The sequence below is a fragment of the Crocuta crocuta genome, unplaced genomic scaffold (assembly GCF_008692635.1).
Source record: "Crocuta crocuta isolate KB4526 unplaced genomic scaffold, BGI_CrCroc_1.0 scaffold331, whole genome shotgun sequence".
Taxonomy (NCBI): domain Eukaryota; kingdom Metazoa; phylum Chordata; class Mammalia; order Carnivora; family Hyaenidae; genus Crocuta; species Crocuta crocuta.
In genome coordinates this window covers 3,643,456-3,657,873 of record NW_027531015.1, presented here as the reverse complement: position 1 = coordinate 3,657,873, position 14,418 = coordinate 3,643,456, and the positions used below count along the sequence as shown (strand labels likewise).

The window sequence follows — 14,418 nt, the reverse complement described above, 5'->3', positions numbered from 1 at the left end:
AGTCATATTTGAAAAACAGACAGAAGAACTTTATTATAAACTTGTACAATATCATAAGAGAGATGCTGTGTCATAGAACTCTCTCCTGTGGTGTTTTCCAATTGGATTCCTGACAGATCATTCTAGAGAAGTAGATTTGTTTCTTTAACAAAATATTAGTATTGCCCAATAGAGAATAAATAAGGCCTAGGAGCTCTACTTTTAATTATTTATTAACTATCAGGAAAGTCACATCCATCACTTGTATTTTTCTCCACTATAAGAACATACATAATTTTTACATGTGTTATTGGACTAAATAAGGTTTCATTTTCTTCTTTTCTCCTTTTGGAAATTTCATTTAGAAATATGTTAAAAGTAGCATGTATTGAGTACTGTTGTTCTTGAATAATGCAGGGTTCTTAAGGAAGCCAACCCACCTGTAGTTGAAAATCCACATATAACTTTTCACTTCCCCCAAAATAAGTTAACTACTAATAGCCTGCTGTTGACCAGAAGCCTTACCAATAACATAAATAGTCAATTAACACATTTTTATATGTGTTATTATATACTGTATTCTTAAAATAAACTTGAGAAAATAAAATGTTATTAAGAAAATAAAAAGGAAAGAGGAAATACACTTATAATACTGTACTATACTTATCAAAAAATACACATATAAGTAGACCTGCACAGTTTAAAAGTGTATTGTTTAAGGGTCATATGTACATGGAGTGATATACTTTACAGGCACGGTCACTACATCATTTGTATTGTGAAAACAAGTTAATGGGTTACAAGATTACAACTTTAGGGGCACCTGGGTGGCTCAATCGGTTAAGCATCTGACTGGCTCAGGTCATGATCTCATAGTTTGTGAGTTCCAGCCCCATGTAGGGCTCTGTGCTGACAGCTCAGAGCCTGGAGCCTGCTTTAGATTCTGTGTCTCTGCCTCTCTCTCTCTGCCCCTCTCCCACTCATGCTCTCTCTCTGTCTCTCAAAAAATAAATAAATGTTAATTTTTTTAAAATTACAACTTTACTTTTTGATGACTGGAAATGGGGAGCAAAGAGTAACCAATTTAAGGAGCACTGTCATGAACAATTACTCAAATATTTGGACTTAAGTGCTTTCCCAAGAAAAATATATGTGTATAAAAGCCCAAGTCATTGATACTATAAATCTCAACTACATCTTCTTCAGAATCCTGTTAGGAAGGACTACCTTTTAAAGTTTTGGTGTAAACAACAACAAAAGAAAACCAGGTGGTTTTTGTTTTTTTTTTGTAATTTATATAAATTAGTTATCTTATTTACCCCTCACAAAGTTAGAATTTAATATAGATATCTGAGTTTAATTTAAATATACACTATAGGCTCTTTCAGCCGAAAATTAAGAATGGAAAAATCCCAAATTAAGTAAGACTTACTTATGCATTAAAACATACAGCAACTATGCAAGAAGCAGAAGAAACTACAAACTAAGAAACTATTAGTTTGAGAATATATTTCTTTTAAAAGTTAAAATAAATTCTCAATGGAATCTGATTCTTTGAGTATATGACAATTTAAATAGACAGTTGTAAGAGAAAAATTCAATCTTTCATTTTAAATTTTAATTGAAACCAGAGTTTTATTTTCTTACTTTTCCCTAGTAGATAAATATAAAAAATGTGAACAGTGACTTTGATAAGGGTTAAATAAATGGATTTATTGTTGAGTTTGAGAAAATAGTCTTTGGTGTTAGAGTGTGCAAATTATTTACCATTCAAAAATTTAGTTTGAGTACTCCATTTAATGAGGTGTTTTTTTGTTTTTGTTTTTTTTGTTTTACAATTAGTGAATTTCAAAGAAATTGCCATACTAGATTCAAGCACACAGGTTAAAAAACTCAATGTTGCAATTTATTAAAAAGACATTTTTAATTACGGAGAGATGTCATAATTTTACATAGACCCAAAAGAAAGAACTGAGCTGCAAATTTCTTAGACTTGGAAAGTTCATGCTCTATTATCTAGTTAGAAGTCAGCAACAAATTCTGCAAACACCTATCCATTTCAATACTCATGTAAATGGAATAATGCTTGTCAGAGGATGCAGCAGTTTGAATTACTCTAACATACAAAATAATCTGATGTGTTGGAGCACCATATAAAGCTAAATCTTGGCCCATTAACTTAATTTATGATGCAAGTCAGTTAACAATATTTGTCAGAGCCTTGAGGCTTTGAAGTATACTGATAGGGCTTGCACAAAGAAAAGCATCTGTATGTCTGGAACTCCAAAGGCTTTTTTCTATTAAGATATGTTAGTTGTGACAGCAGCTGTTTACAAGAATAAACTGACCTCATTGCTTTGACATCCATCAATTAATCGTGTTGATATAAAGTATTTATCATAGATAGAAGGACATGTGCTTCAAGAAGGAAAAGCTCTCAGTACCTGGGGAATGGGAATGCTGAAGACGAAAATGAATGCATAATTGGACGCCAGTGGATCCACAGACTTTCCAAGATTATAGTTTAAACTTACAAAATAGATTTAGCATATACCTTCATGTTTGGGCAAAGGTGTGATGAATTCATAAACTGAATCTGCTTTGATCACCTACGATCTTTTCAATGAGGATGTATATTCAAGTTTCATTCATTCCGATGGAACATTTCAATGCTGATTATGTGGAGCAGCACTGAATTCATTCTCATCTGCTAGTTTGGCCAGCAATGAGAATATGATGATTTCTGATGTCTGACAGTCCATGTAGGCTTCAATTTAATATCTTAGATATATGTAATATAATATATCACAATTCTTATTTTTGCATCTCTTGCATTTGCATGGAAAGAAAGGATGCTGTGAAACTATCAAAGTCCATTTTATATCTAAATTGATTATATTATTAATAAATATAATTCTATGATATATATGTTATTTATTCTGAATATTTGTGCTTATGAGCTTTTTAAATATTTTTGGAACAAGTAAGTTTTTTCACACTATCAAATGTTTCCTATTACTGTGAAAAGAACTATGAAGATAGCTCATCTAAATATTCTGATCAAATTATATTCTGTCTTTTTACAACAAAAGAGAGCAAAAATATGTTTAAGAGCTTCTAGAAAGAAAAACAAAAAGAAAGTATGTTTTAATTTTGTATTTTAAAACATGTACAAATACCATTTCAATGAGGCTATAGATGATGATGTATAATGACATTCATAATATCTATGACAAGCTTACAAATACATGTTTGTTTTCTGCAGAAATAAGAAGCATTTAAGCTTCTGGAAGCCTCTTATTAATGCTTTCATAAGTTGCAAATCATATTTTAAAGTAAAGTAATCAAAACAGGAAATAAACCACTCTTCGATATCTCCCCGAAATTTTATTTCCTATCTATTCACTACATTTTGTTTATATTCTATGGTTTTCTGATCACATGATCATTGACAATATTCAGATATGACTGCTGTTATTTTGAAAGAATGACTCAGTTACAACTCCCACCTTCACGAAAGCAAATGTTTGCCAAGTTTCTCAGTAAAATTACTATGCACAACCTGTTTATAACTTTATATGTCTGGAAAAAAATCCTATTTATAGTGTCAAATGTCATAAAAGTGATGAATGGACATATCTCATCCTGTGAAATATCAGGACTTACTTGAGAGCATAGGAAAACTTCTCCATATGGTCATACATGGCATGACTCCAAATACCACACCTAAAATGCATCCAGATGTGTGAAAGTGGATGGGAAAGGTTAAAGTGGCTATGAACTAATTCTGTTAGGAGACACCCAGATTTAGGAATAAGCTCCATCTACCTGCTGCATTTTATAACCATCCATTCCTATATGAAGGACTTAATGCAAGATTGTGCTACAAACAGTGAAGCCTAGAGCAGGAAGACAAAAGATAAGTGGTTACTGACTATATTTGTGTTTTCTGATTAGTCTTCTATTAAATGCAAGAAGTTTCCATTTGTATAGGAAAAGCAATACTGTGTTTGTAGCTGCCAAGTTCCTCTGGAGGAGGAACTGAGGCACACTCTGAATTTCTGAGGCATGAATGTATAAAAAATATTTTCTATTGATTTACTAAGGTATATTGACATTGATGTAATTTCCGGTATTATGAAACCTTGTTAAAATCTAGAAATTAATTGTTCACATGTCCTATACTAAATTAAATTGATTCTTTTAAATAACCTGTATTATAGTGAATCAAAGCTCCACTTAATGATATAAAATTAAATTATAGAACAGTTTTTAACAATGAAACATGAAGTGATTGTAACTGAATGTGAAGTCTAACTATTTTTTTTCAACTTCCTTTTGGTTACATTTCTAGCAATTAAGAAAAAGAGATCAGAAGTACAAGTTAAACAAACAAACTCATTCCCTTTAAATCACTCATTCATTAAAAAAATCCTTATTTCATATGAATTACGTGATCCTTTGATTATGAACTCGAAAATAAAATTTAATACATGTATATGACATACACATAAATCAGGGATATACTGGTGGCAATGTGGTAATCACTATATCACTTCATGTCTTCTTATTGTGGTTGTTCTGTGATTGTCATTTTTATACTTATACCCCTAGAGGATGTTCACACAAAATCCTTGTTCAGCTAATACTTAATCACTCCCTGGAGGATTCTTAGGATAAAGTCTCTTGGTTTGTGTTGGTGCATAAGCCACTCACTCTTTCAATCTTTAGCACAGTTTCTAACTTCATGTGAAATATACAGTGGGGTGTGTGTGTGCGTGCATGTGTGTGCATGTGTGTATATGTGTGTGTGTGTGTGATGGGGAAATATCTGATATTTTAAACATGAAGTTAAGAAAATCTCACAGCTTCAATCTGTAAAGGCACAGACTTTAAAAACCATTAAACAAATACAGTTAAAAGTTCAAAAAGATAGAGTAAAAAAATATATATATAGGTGATTGGAAATAGTTCTGATGATGATATTGAATATATACAGGCTTTGCAGAAAGCTTTACTAAAGCATTAGTAGTTAATATTAACAAAACTAAAGCTAACTGCAATAAATATTTTTAAAACTTCATTCTATGAGGTACATATATGCTTAAGAATAAATCTTGTCTTACGGCTGATTAGCTCTTTAAGATGTTTTGTTATGTTAACTCCATCTTCCTGAGTCTGGTTAGCTGGTAAAGACCACCTGGAAAGAGTAACTCAGAATGATCTTCCAGGGACTACCTTTACCGAGAAGGGTAAACAGATAAAGACATTTGAACAATACATTCTTAATTTAATGAATGGAATAAGAATTTGTCACTATGTTTCCTGTAAAACAAAACAAAGAAATAAAACTATCAGACTTGAATGATCTGCTAGTTTTACTGGATGGACTGTGCACACAGAATTTAAAACAATGAATTACATGAATTCAAAAAATAAAAGATTCATATTAATCATTAAACTTTGTTTTTCTTAAACAAATTTTAATGTTGTATTTATTTCTGAGAGAGAGAGAGAGAGAGAGCCAGCATGAACAGGGGAGGGCCAGAGAGGGAGATACAGAATCTGAAGCAGGCTCCAGGCTCTAGAGTTAGCAGTCAGCACAGAGCCCCACATGGGGCTCGAACCCACGAACCTAGAGATCATGACCTGAGCCGAAGTCAGACACTTAACCAACTAAGCCACCCAGGCGCCCCTAAACTTTGTTTTTTTACATCATTCTTGATCAGTTGTATTATCTCCAAGTATGCAAATAAAGACTAAAATGAGTTATGAAGAGGGACAGTATGTAAAATTACCATAGTAATTTGAAACTATCTTTGTAACTTCAAATAATTTTCCTTATAGAAAGAAGTTATGATCTAATTGTTGGCAGCTCTGGCTCTAGACTAACCTCAGTTTAGGCTAAGTTTTCTGCAACATAAAATAAGGGTAATAATAGTATCTTTCTATGCCAGATATTATCTTTTGACACTCAGCATCATTCTTATCTTTCTGAATTACGGGGGCTGGAAGTCACAAAACTCTCTTTTCTAGACTCCTGTCCAGCAGGGCTCTGCTTTAGATTCTGCCAGTGGGTGAGTTGAATGATATTTGAAGAGTGAAGGCAAAGCAAGGACTGTTCTGGGACTCACTCTTTGCAACACTGCAAGTAGACAGGGTGATCAGAAGTGGTTTCTTACAATATCTGCAATGTTCTTATTGCTGAGGTTATTGGTGAATTTTCCCAACCTTTATTCTTACGCAGCTTAAAGATATTGAAAGTCATTTCCAAGTATTAAGTACCTTCCTGCCTAGAAGTCTGGAAGTAATTTCAGTTCTTGACTAATCTCATATACACTATCTTATATGCTTTTTGTGAGGATCCAGTAAAAAAATGTACAAAAAGTTTTCAAAAGATATCATGGACATACTATAATACTCTATAGCAAATACAAACCAATGTGTGCTTAAGAACCACATATAAAAGAAAAATATAAAAATCGCATATAGATAAAAAAGTTGTGATGATGAGTCACATACATAAAAAAATAGAAAGGAGTCAAGTTTATAATCAAAACTCATTTAGACCACTGTCTGTGCCATGCCAGAGGCAAGTAATTTAATTTCTTTTAACCGGTCTAAAACCCAACAGCACAATATTTTTTGCCCTTAGAATGTGAATAATAATAGTAATAATACAGTTTCATTGAATTTTGAGAAGAACTAAATAACTAAGTTAATCAGAATAGCTAACTAGAATAATATTCTAGCTAACTAGAATAACTAAGTTAACAATAATGTCTATGACGCGAAGACTTTAAGCAGTGCTTTTTTTAAAGTTTATTCATCTATATTGAGAGAGTAGGAGAGAGGACAAGCGGGGAAGGGGCAGAGAGAGGGAGAGACAGAATCCCGAGCAGGCTCTGTGCCATCAGCGGAGAGCCCGAAGCAGGGCTTGATCTCATGAATAAAAAGATCATGATCTGAGTCAAGATCAAGAGTGGGATATTTAACCAACTGAGCCACCCAGGTTCCCCTAAAGCAGTGATTTAGCCACTTGATAAATGTTATGCATATTTCAGAATGAAAAGAAAGGCATTCCTAAAAGTTTCAACTACTACATTTAGAAACATAGGCAATGTACATTTAAATGTAACAAACAAAGAAAGAGGACACTGGGAATTAATATTAAAGAATTAGTTCTATGCCCAAACATGAAGCAACATTTATGCTGAAACAAGCATATAGTGCTTTCGCTCACACCCATGGTACTTTCCCTGTTTCTTATCTACTATCAAATTCCTTCACACGTTTTTCATTTTAGGACTATGTATAAACTCATTTTAAATCTAAGTGTGAATGAGCGTATTATATTAAAATGGACAAAATATAATTGTTATTGTTGAATTTTCAGCAGAGGAAGTAGTTTTTTCGATTGGAGTAGGAAAGATTGAAGAAGACTTTCTAGAAATTCTGAACTGATAATTTAGATGGAGCCCTATTATTCATAATGCTAAGAATACAACTTGTGTCATTGAGTCTTCTATCTTTTTAGAAATTCTGTGCTACACCTTTATAACACCACTACTAACACAACTAATTTGCATTACTAGTTATTGAATGCTGGGCACTCTAGCAGGAGTTTTACAAGCATTATCTGTATTCATTAGCACAAGCCTAAAAGATAAGTAAATATGATTATTCTCATTTTGCAGACGGAGAATTTGAAGATTAGCAAAGTTAAATGACTTTCCAAAAGCTATACTTAAATCAAATACTATATTCATGATTCTTTTCTTTATACATTATTCTTACACCTTTTCTTCATTTATATTTCAAGGATATTATTTTGTTAGTAGGCAAAGCTTATGTGTTAAACTTTGACTAATTAAAACTTGCTTTAGGTCACCATCAAGCAATTCAATCCTTCAAATACAAAACCATTTTAGTATATACATGATGGGCACCTATTTGAAAATATAATATCTAAATGTATTTTCTTATAAAAACTTCTTCTAAAATATTATTTTGCAAAATATTTTCCAGATTAAAAAATATGTCCTGGTTTTACCTATTTTGCTGGTGCTTTAAGTTGTGTTTATAAACACTGTAAAGCAAAGCAATGTAATATATATGGACTACCAATGTATAATGTGCAAATAACAGCAGAGAGTTTTTCTCTCCTCAAACTTATTAAAATCATAATATTTATGCACATTTGAAGGTGCACCAACCATTGGTTAGCTAGTAGACAGATGATAATTAGCAAGCTGGCTAGATAATTAGAGATAAAACTGATATATATACATATAAGGGTATGTTATACATATATACATGTTTGTGCATCATATCCTGTTTAAATGCCAAAGGCCAGTGGAACACATTTGCTGCTGTATGTTTTATTATGCTTCTAAAATGTCAAAGTAAATTGTGGTTCAGTTTTGTTCTGGCTTCTCAGAGAAGTCAGGTATTATGCCCTCTACCTGACTAGTAGAAATAACAAGGCATTTTAATTTCAGTCTTAAAACATTGCTCTTGCTGTCCTCAAAGTGGGAATCAAATTTCAGTAATAATGATGACAATGATTTTAAAAGATCATAAAAATGATGACAATAAAATAAAAGAATCAACAACAATAATTGTTAACAGTTATTTAGGACGTAAAATGTTCCAGGTCTTATGCCTTAAATGTGAGAACACTCTTACTGAAGACATTAGACTCTTTTTGTTCCTGTACAAGACATTTGGCAGATTTACTGAGAGCTTAAACTCTGGACGTAACTGTGTGGGCTCACTACCTGACTCTGTGACAAATCTAGGTCATCTTAGAACACTGACTTATCTTCTCTCTCCTTCAGCTTCATTATCTGTATAAACTGGAAAATATTTATCCCAGCCTCATAGGTCTCTTGTGAGAAGTAAATAAAATAAATACAGGTCAAGTACCTAGAACAGTGTCAGCCAACAGTAAGTGCTTCAAGCATTTGCTATGTTTATGGAAAATCATTTAAAAATGACAAAACACATTGCTTTCTATTATACTTGACATGACTAAAGTCTTAGTGAAAAAGCCAAACATTTTCATACCTGTGTATCCAGTTTTGCAAACACAGTTGAAGCTTCCTGGAACATTTTGGCAGACAGCACCGTTCTTGCAGGGACCAGGCAGGCACTCATTGACATCTCTCTCACAGGCCCTGCCAGTGAAGCCATCTGGGCAGCTGCAGGAAAATCCTCCCACTAAATTGTGACAAGTCCCACCGTTGTGGCAAGGGGATGGAAGGCATTCATCTATATCTATTTCACACCAGCTACCAGCATAACCTGGCAGACACTTGCATAAGAAAGGCTGCAGAGGTTCATTTGCCACGATGATGACTGGAAGACTCTCATGGCTCTTTAATACAGAGCCCACCGCCAGTCTTCTTATACAGCTCCCTCCGTTCTGACATGGGCCGTGACTACATGAGTCATGATCTACGGATTCTACCTTTACTCCACTCTGCCGGAGAAGGATCTCTTTGATGCTTTCAAAGAAGGTGGCCACACCACTGGGATTCACATACTGGTTATTGTTTCGCTTCACAGCTGCTAAAAGAAACGTTCTATTGTTCTCCTCGTATGCCCCATAAAGTTGCACAGCAGTCCCTAAGCCTGTCAGTTGGGAACTGGCAATGCGTAGAAAATGAAGGTAGTGGTTAGTCAAGAAGTCCTTTACTGTTGGAATGCTGAGACGCAGTAGGATGCTGTTATCCACTGTAGCATTAGAAAATCCAGCAAAGAAAACTCGGATATTGCTTGTGACTGTGCTGTGAACTCCATCATTGCTAAGGACAGTGAGATCAAATGTGCCATCTGTTGACCTTGGCTGTGAATTTAGATCACAAGTACCCCTGGGAATACTGAACAGGCTTGTAACTCCTGACGTAAGGGAGCAGTGGAAGGTGTCTAACACATCTGGATCCTGCGGCTTCACAGAGCCTAAAATCCCACCAGGAAACAAATTGCCATAATAATTAACAAATATCTCCACAGTCCGAGACTGTGAAGGATTGTCATTTTGGTCTATAACCGTGATATGCACGGTTCCTGTGGAAGACATTTGAGGAACACCTGAATCCCTAGTAATCACAGACAGGTAGAAGTCTGCAATCTGTTCTCTGTCAATCTCTCTGGTTGTGCTCAGAACTCCAGCAGTGTTCAGACTAAAATAATTGGTGGCAGGACCCGTGCTCAGCAAGTAATAGGTAAAGGGGCCTTGATTTGGAGGGAGATCAGGATCAGTGGACTGAAGGGTCATCACCAGAGTTCCTGGACGTTTGTTTTCCATAACTTCGCCTTCACTGATGGTCAACATAGGTCCATTATCATTTATATCTTCTAGGGTGACTAACAGGGAGGCACTTCCTGTAGCTGAAGGGGTCCCTGAATCAATAGCCAAAACTGTGAGATTATAGACAGGTAGGGTTTCTCTGTCTAATTCTGCTGTGACGGTGATCTGTCCCGTCTGTGGATTAACGGAAAAGGCACCGTTTTCGTTCCCTGATCCAATGAAGTAAGAAAACCTGCTCCAGCTGGGGACAGAGTCTGAGTCAAAGGCACTGACAAATGTCACATGAGTTCCAGTTGGAACCCCTTCACTAATCTGAACGCTGTAGATGTTTAAACTAAAAATGGGTGGGTCATTGGCATCAAGCACAGTGACATTTACAGTGACCTCATCTATATCAGCACCTCTAATGCTGCCAGAATTCTTGGCCAATACCTTCAAAGATACCCTCTCTTCTTTTTCCCTATCGAGAAGGCCAGAAACATAAATTTGTCCAGTCTTCTTATTGACCTGGAAACCCTTCTTTCTACTGTCGCCAAAAATCAAATAGTGTACCTCCCCATCGGTGCCCAAATCACGGTCACTGGCAAACACTTCTCCAACAATTGTACCTTTGGGAGCTGCTTCTGAGATTTCAAAATAGTAAAGTTTGGAAACAAAGCGAGGCACATATTCATTTGTCCCTTTTAATTGTATATTAACAGTGGCAAAACTGCACCTTTCTTCATCGGGGACATTGAAGGCTTTCACAGTAAGATGGTAGCTCTGCTTGGTTTCAAAATCCAAGAAGCCTTGAGTGGTGATGACTCCTGTGTTAGGATCAATGACAAAGAGATCACTGTCAGATGTCTGGACGGTGTATGCGATCACAGCATTGGTTCCCGAGTCAGCATCTGTAGCATTTAGGTGGATGACTGTTGTTCCACTCGGGGCATTTTCCAGAACAGTAGGGAAATATTCATCAGGGAAGAATTCCGGAGAATTGTCATTCACATCAATAACATTTACAGTCACGCTGCAGTAACCAGTTCTTGCAACCCATCCTCCATCTGTTGCAGTAATAGTCATCTCATGTTTCTGGCATAGCTCATAGTCAAGAGCTTTGGCTAGTGTTAATACACCTGTGGAGGAATTGATTGCAAAAATGCCTTCTTCGTTTCCTGAGGAAATACTGTACCTAATTAAACCATTCATCGCTGCATCTCTGTCTCTTGCAGAAACGGTTCTGACAATGGCCCCGATACTATGGCTTTCGGGGATGGTTGCGCTCATGTGACTTTGAGAGAATTCAGGTGTATGGTAGTTTTCTTCAGTGACAATTATTTGAACAGTTGCTTGGGATGAAAGTGGAGGGTTTCCTTTATCTCTTGCAGTGACAGTAATCAAGAAGTTTTGGTTTAAGTCAGATGTCAGGGAAGATGCTACTGAAATCCACCCTGTATTATTGTCCAACTTAAATTTTCCGAAATGATTTGCATTAGAAATCAGATACTCCACTTCAGAATTCAGCCCAAAATCTCTGTCATCTACCGCAGTAACTTTGATTAGCTTTGTACCAACTTTAACATTTTTGGTGACCGGAGTAAAATATTTACTTTTAAGAAATTGTGGTGCGTTGTCATTACTGTCCACTGTGTTGATGGTAACTGTTGTCTCACTGAGTAATGAAGGATTACCTCGATCTGAAGATGTCACTATAAAACTGTGTCTGTTGATGTTCACATTACTGATGCCACTGACATTTTGGTATTTTAAGACCTGTTTATTGAAAATCTCTCCTGTGGTGGCATTAATCCTGAAATACTCTGACTGAGATTTTATAAAATAAAATACTTGTCCATTTGACCCCTCATCAGGATCTGTTGCAGACACCTGGGTCACTTTGGAGCCAATTTCAGTAAGTTCAGGGCAATCTAAATAATAAGAGGGTCTGCTAAATCTTGGAGCGTTGTCATTGACATCTGTCACAAATATTGTGACATCTGTACTTACAGTCCACCCAGAATCATGTGCGGAAACTCGGATTCTGTAACGGTCCGTATCTTCTCTATTTAAAGGTCTGCTGATTACAATATCCCCTGTGCTGGGATTTATTGTAAACGGAAGACTTGTGTCGGTTATAGAATATCTACTGATTGCATTTACACCAATGTCTTCATCAGAAGTTGTGACACGTGTAACTGTGTATCCTAAAGGGGAGTTTTCAGGAACATAGGCACTAAATATTTGAGAGAACTTAGGGGCATTGTCATTTTCATCTAAAATGTTAATGATGACTTTTACTGAGGTACTCTGAGAAGGGGAGCCTTTGTCCGAGGACTTTATGGTGAGCACATACTGCGATATTTTTTCCCTGTCTAATGGCCGAATGCTTCTAATTTCACCAGTGGCGTGATTAATAGTGAAACTGTGTTCTTTGTTGCCATTAACAATTTCATAATCTAACTGTCCATTGGGTCCACTGTCCTTATCCATTGCTGAAACAGTTAGAATTTTCCGAGGGGAGAGGTTTTCCAATATTTCAGATACAAATGGATCTTCCTTAAAAACTGGGGAGTTATCATTGACATCTAATACTGTTAAGTCAAGTTTCTCGTAAGAGGATAAAGGAGGGAAGCCTCCATCCCTGGCCTCTATCCATATAACATATTTTTGTATCTTTTCGAAATCTAGAGGTTGACTAATGGACAATTGCCCCGTTAACTGATCAATTTGGAATGTACCGCCAAGGTTCCCACTTGCAATATAATAGGACAAAGGTTCTCCTCTCAAGGAGGACCCGGTAATGGTGGTGACAAGAGTGCCGACTGGCTGGTTTTCAGGAAACATGAAAGTCTGCTCCTTGGCTCTGACTTTAGGGAAATCTGCCTTGTTCACAAATCTAACAGTCACTGTGGTAGAATCTGTCTTTGGAAATGAGCCACCATCTTTTACATGCACAGAAAATGTCACTTCTGAAGCCCCATTTAGTGGTCCAGCTGCCATAATAGCTCCCCTCAGTGGGTCAATGTGAAATTTTTCAGAGTTTCTGCCCGAAAGAGAAAAATGCAGCTCAGAATTGGGTCCGATATCAGCATCTGTGACTGTAACCGCAAAGACGAAGGAACCTATCAAAGAGGGAGAGTACGGTTATAATCACATGGAACTCAAAACATTTGATAGTAGACTAATGTATACAAAGTATTATACTGTTCCCTAGTATAACTTTATTTTCTCATGATTACTGAGAAGAACAGTAACCTCTATATTATCTCTGAAGTTCTCAAGTCAAATCTACTTAATGGTAGTCTTTAGGGGCTGACCTGCTATTTTCTAACTAAAACCCATATGGTCTACTGGATTTAATACTTTTCAGTATGCCTCTGAGAAAAGCATAGGGAAGAGCAATGGCTAATCATTCAGAATTATAGTTCCTAGGAGAAAAATTGTACATAAGACAACTTCCAACAAACATGATACTACATTAGTTCTGTTGAGAGCTATGTTTCTGCCCAATGAAAAAAGATAATTGCTCTATTATGTCTTAACATATCTTTGAATTACCATACCTGTAATCATGTCGACAAAAATTTTAATTTATTTTTTTAGAATTACTGTGATTCTTTATACCCACCATATTTTAGCAAATTTCTTTTATCTGTGATTTATTATCACATGGAGACAAAATATATATACATATAAATATATGAATACATATATTCATAAATCAATTAGAACTCTTATAAAAGAGTATGAAATAAGAACTGAGGAAGAATGGAGTCAATTTGGACTCCAAAAGTTAGTGCTTGGGATGAATGCCAATGAAACAGATTGTAGCAGAAATTTGCAGGAAAACTGCCATAAGGACATGTTTCTGATGTACTCATTCAAAAAACCTTTTCCAAACCTACACTCATACCCTACAGTAAAGTTTGTGACAAAAGTGAAAAGTCTTTTATTAAGGCCAGTGATTCTGATTAATTATAATAATCTAATGAGGAAAAGATGCTTAAGTATTACATAGTCCCTTTTTAGACGGGATGCTATATTGCCTCACCACACATTGGATGTAATTAGAATCATGCCTGCCAGCATCATTTCAGCTAAAAGGCTTTATCAGGGATATATGACTTTGATATTGACATTTC

The 14,418-nt window shown here is 35.6% G+C and overlaps 1 protein-coding gene across 1 annotated transcript in view; it reads right to left on the bottom strand.

Moving 5' to 3' along the window:
* FAT4 (FAT atypical cadherin 4) overlaps positions 1-14,418 on the bottom strand; it is a 176,446-nt gene that overhangs the window by 26,841 nt on the left and 135,187 nt on the right. Inside the window, exon 9 of the mRNA XM_077770904.1 lies at positions 9,049-13,398. Coding sequence (XP_077627030.1) covers positions 9,049-13,398 — 4,350 coding nt within the window. The remainder of the gene's footprint in view (positions 1-9,048; positions 13,399-14,418) is intronic.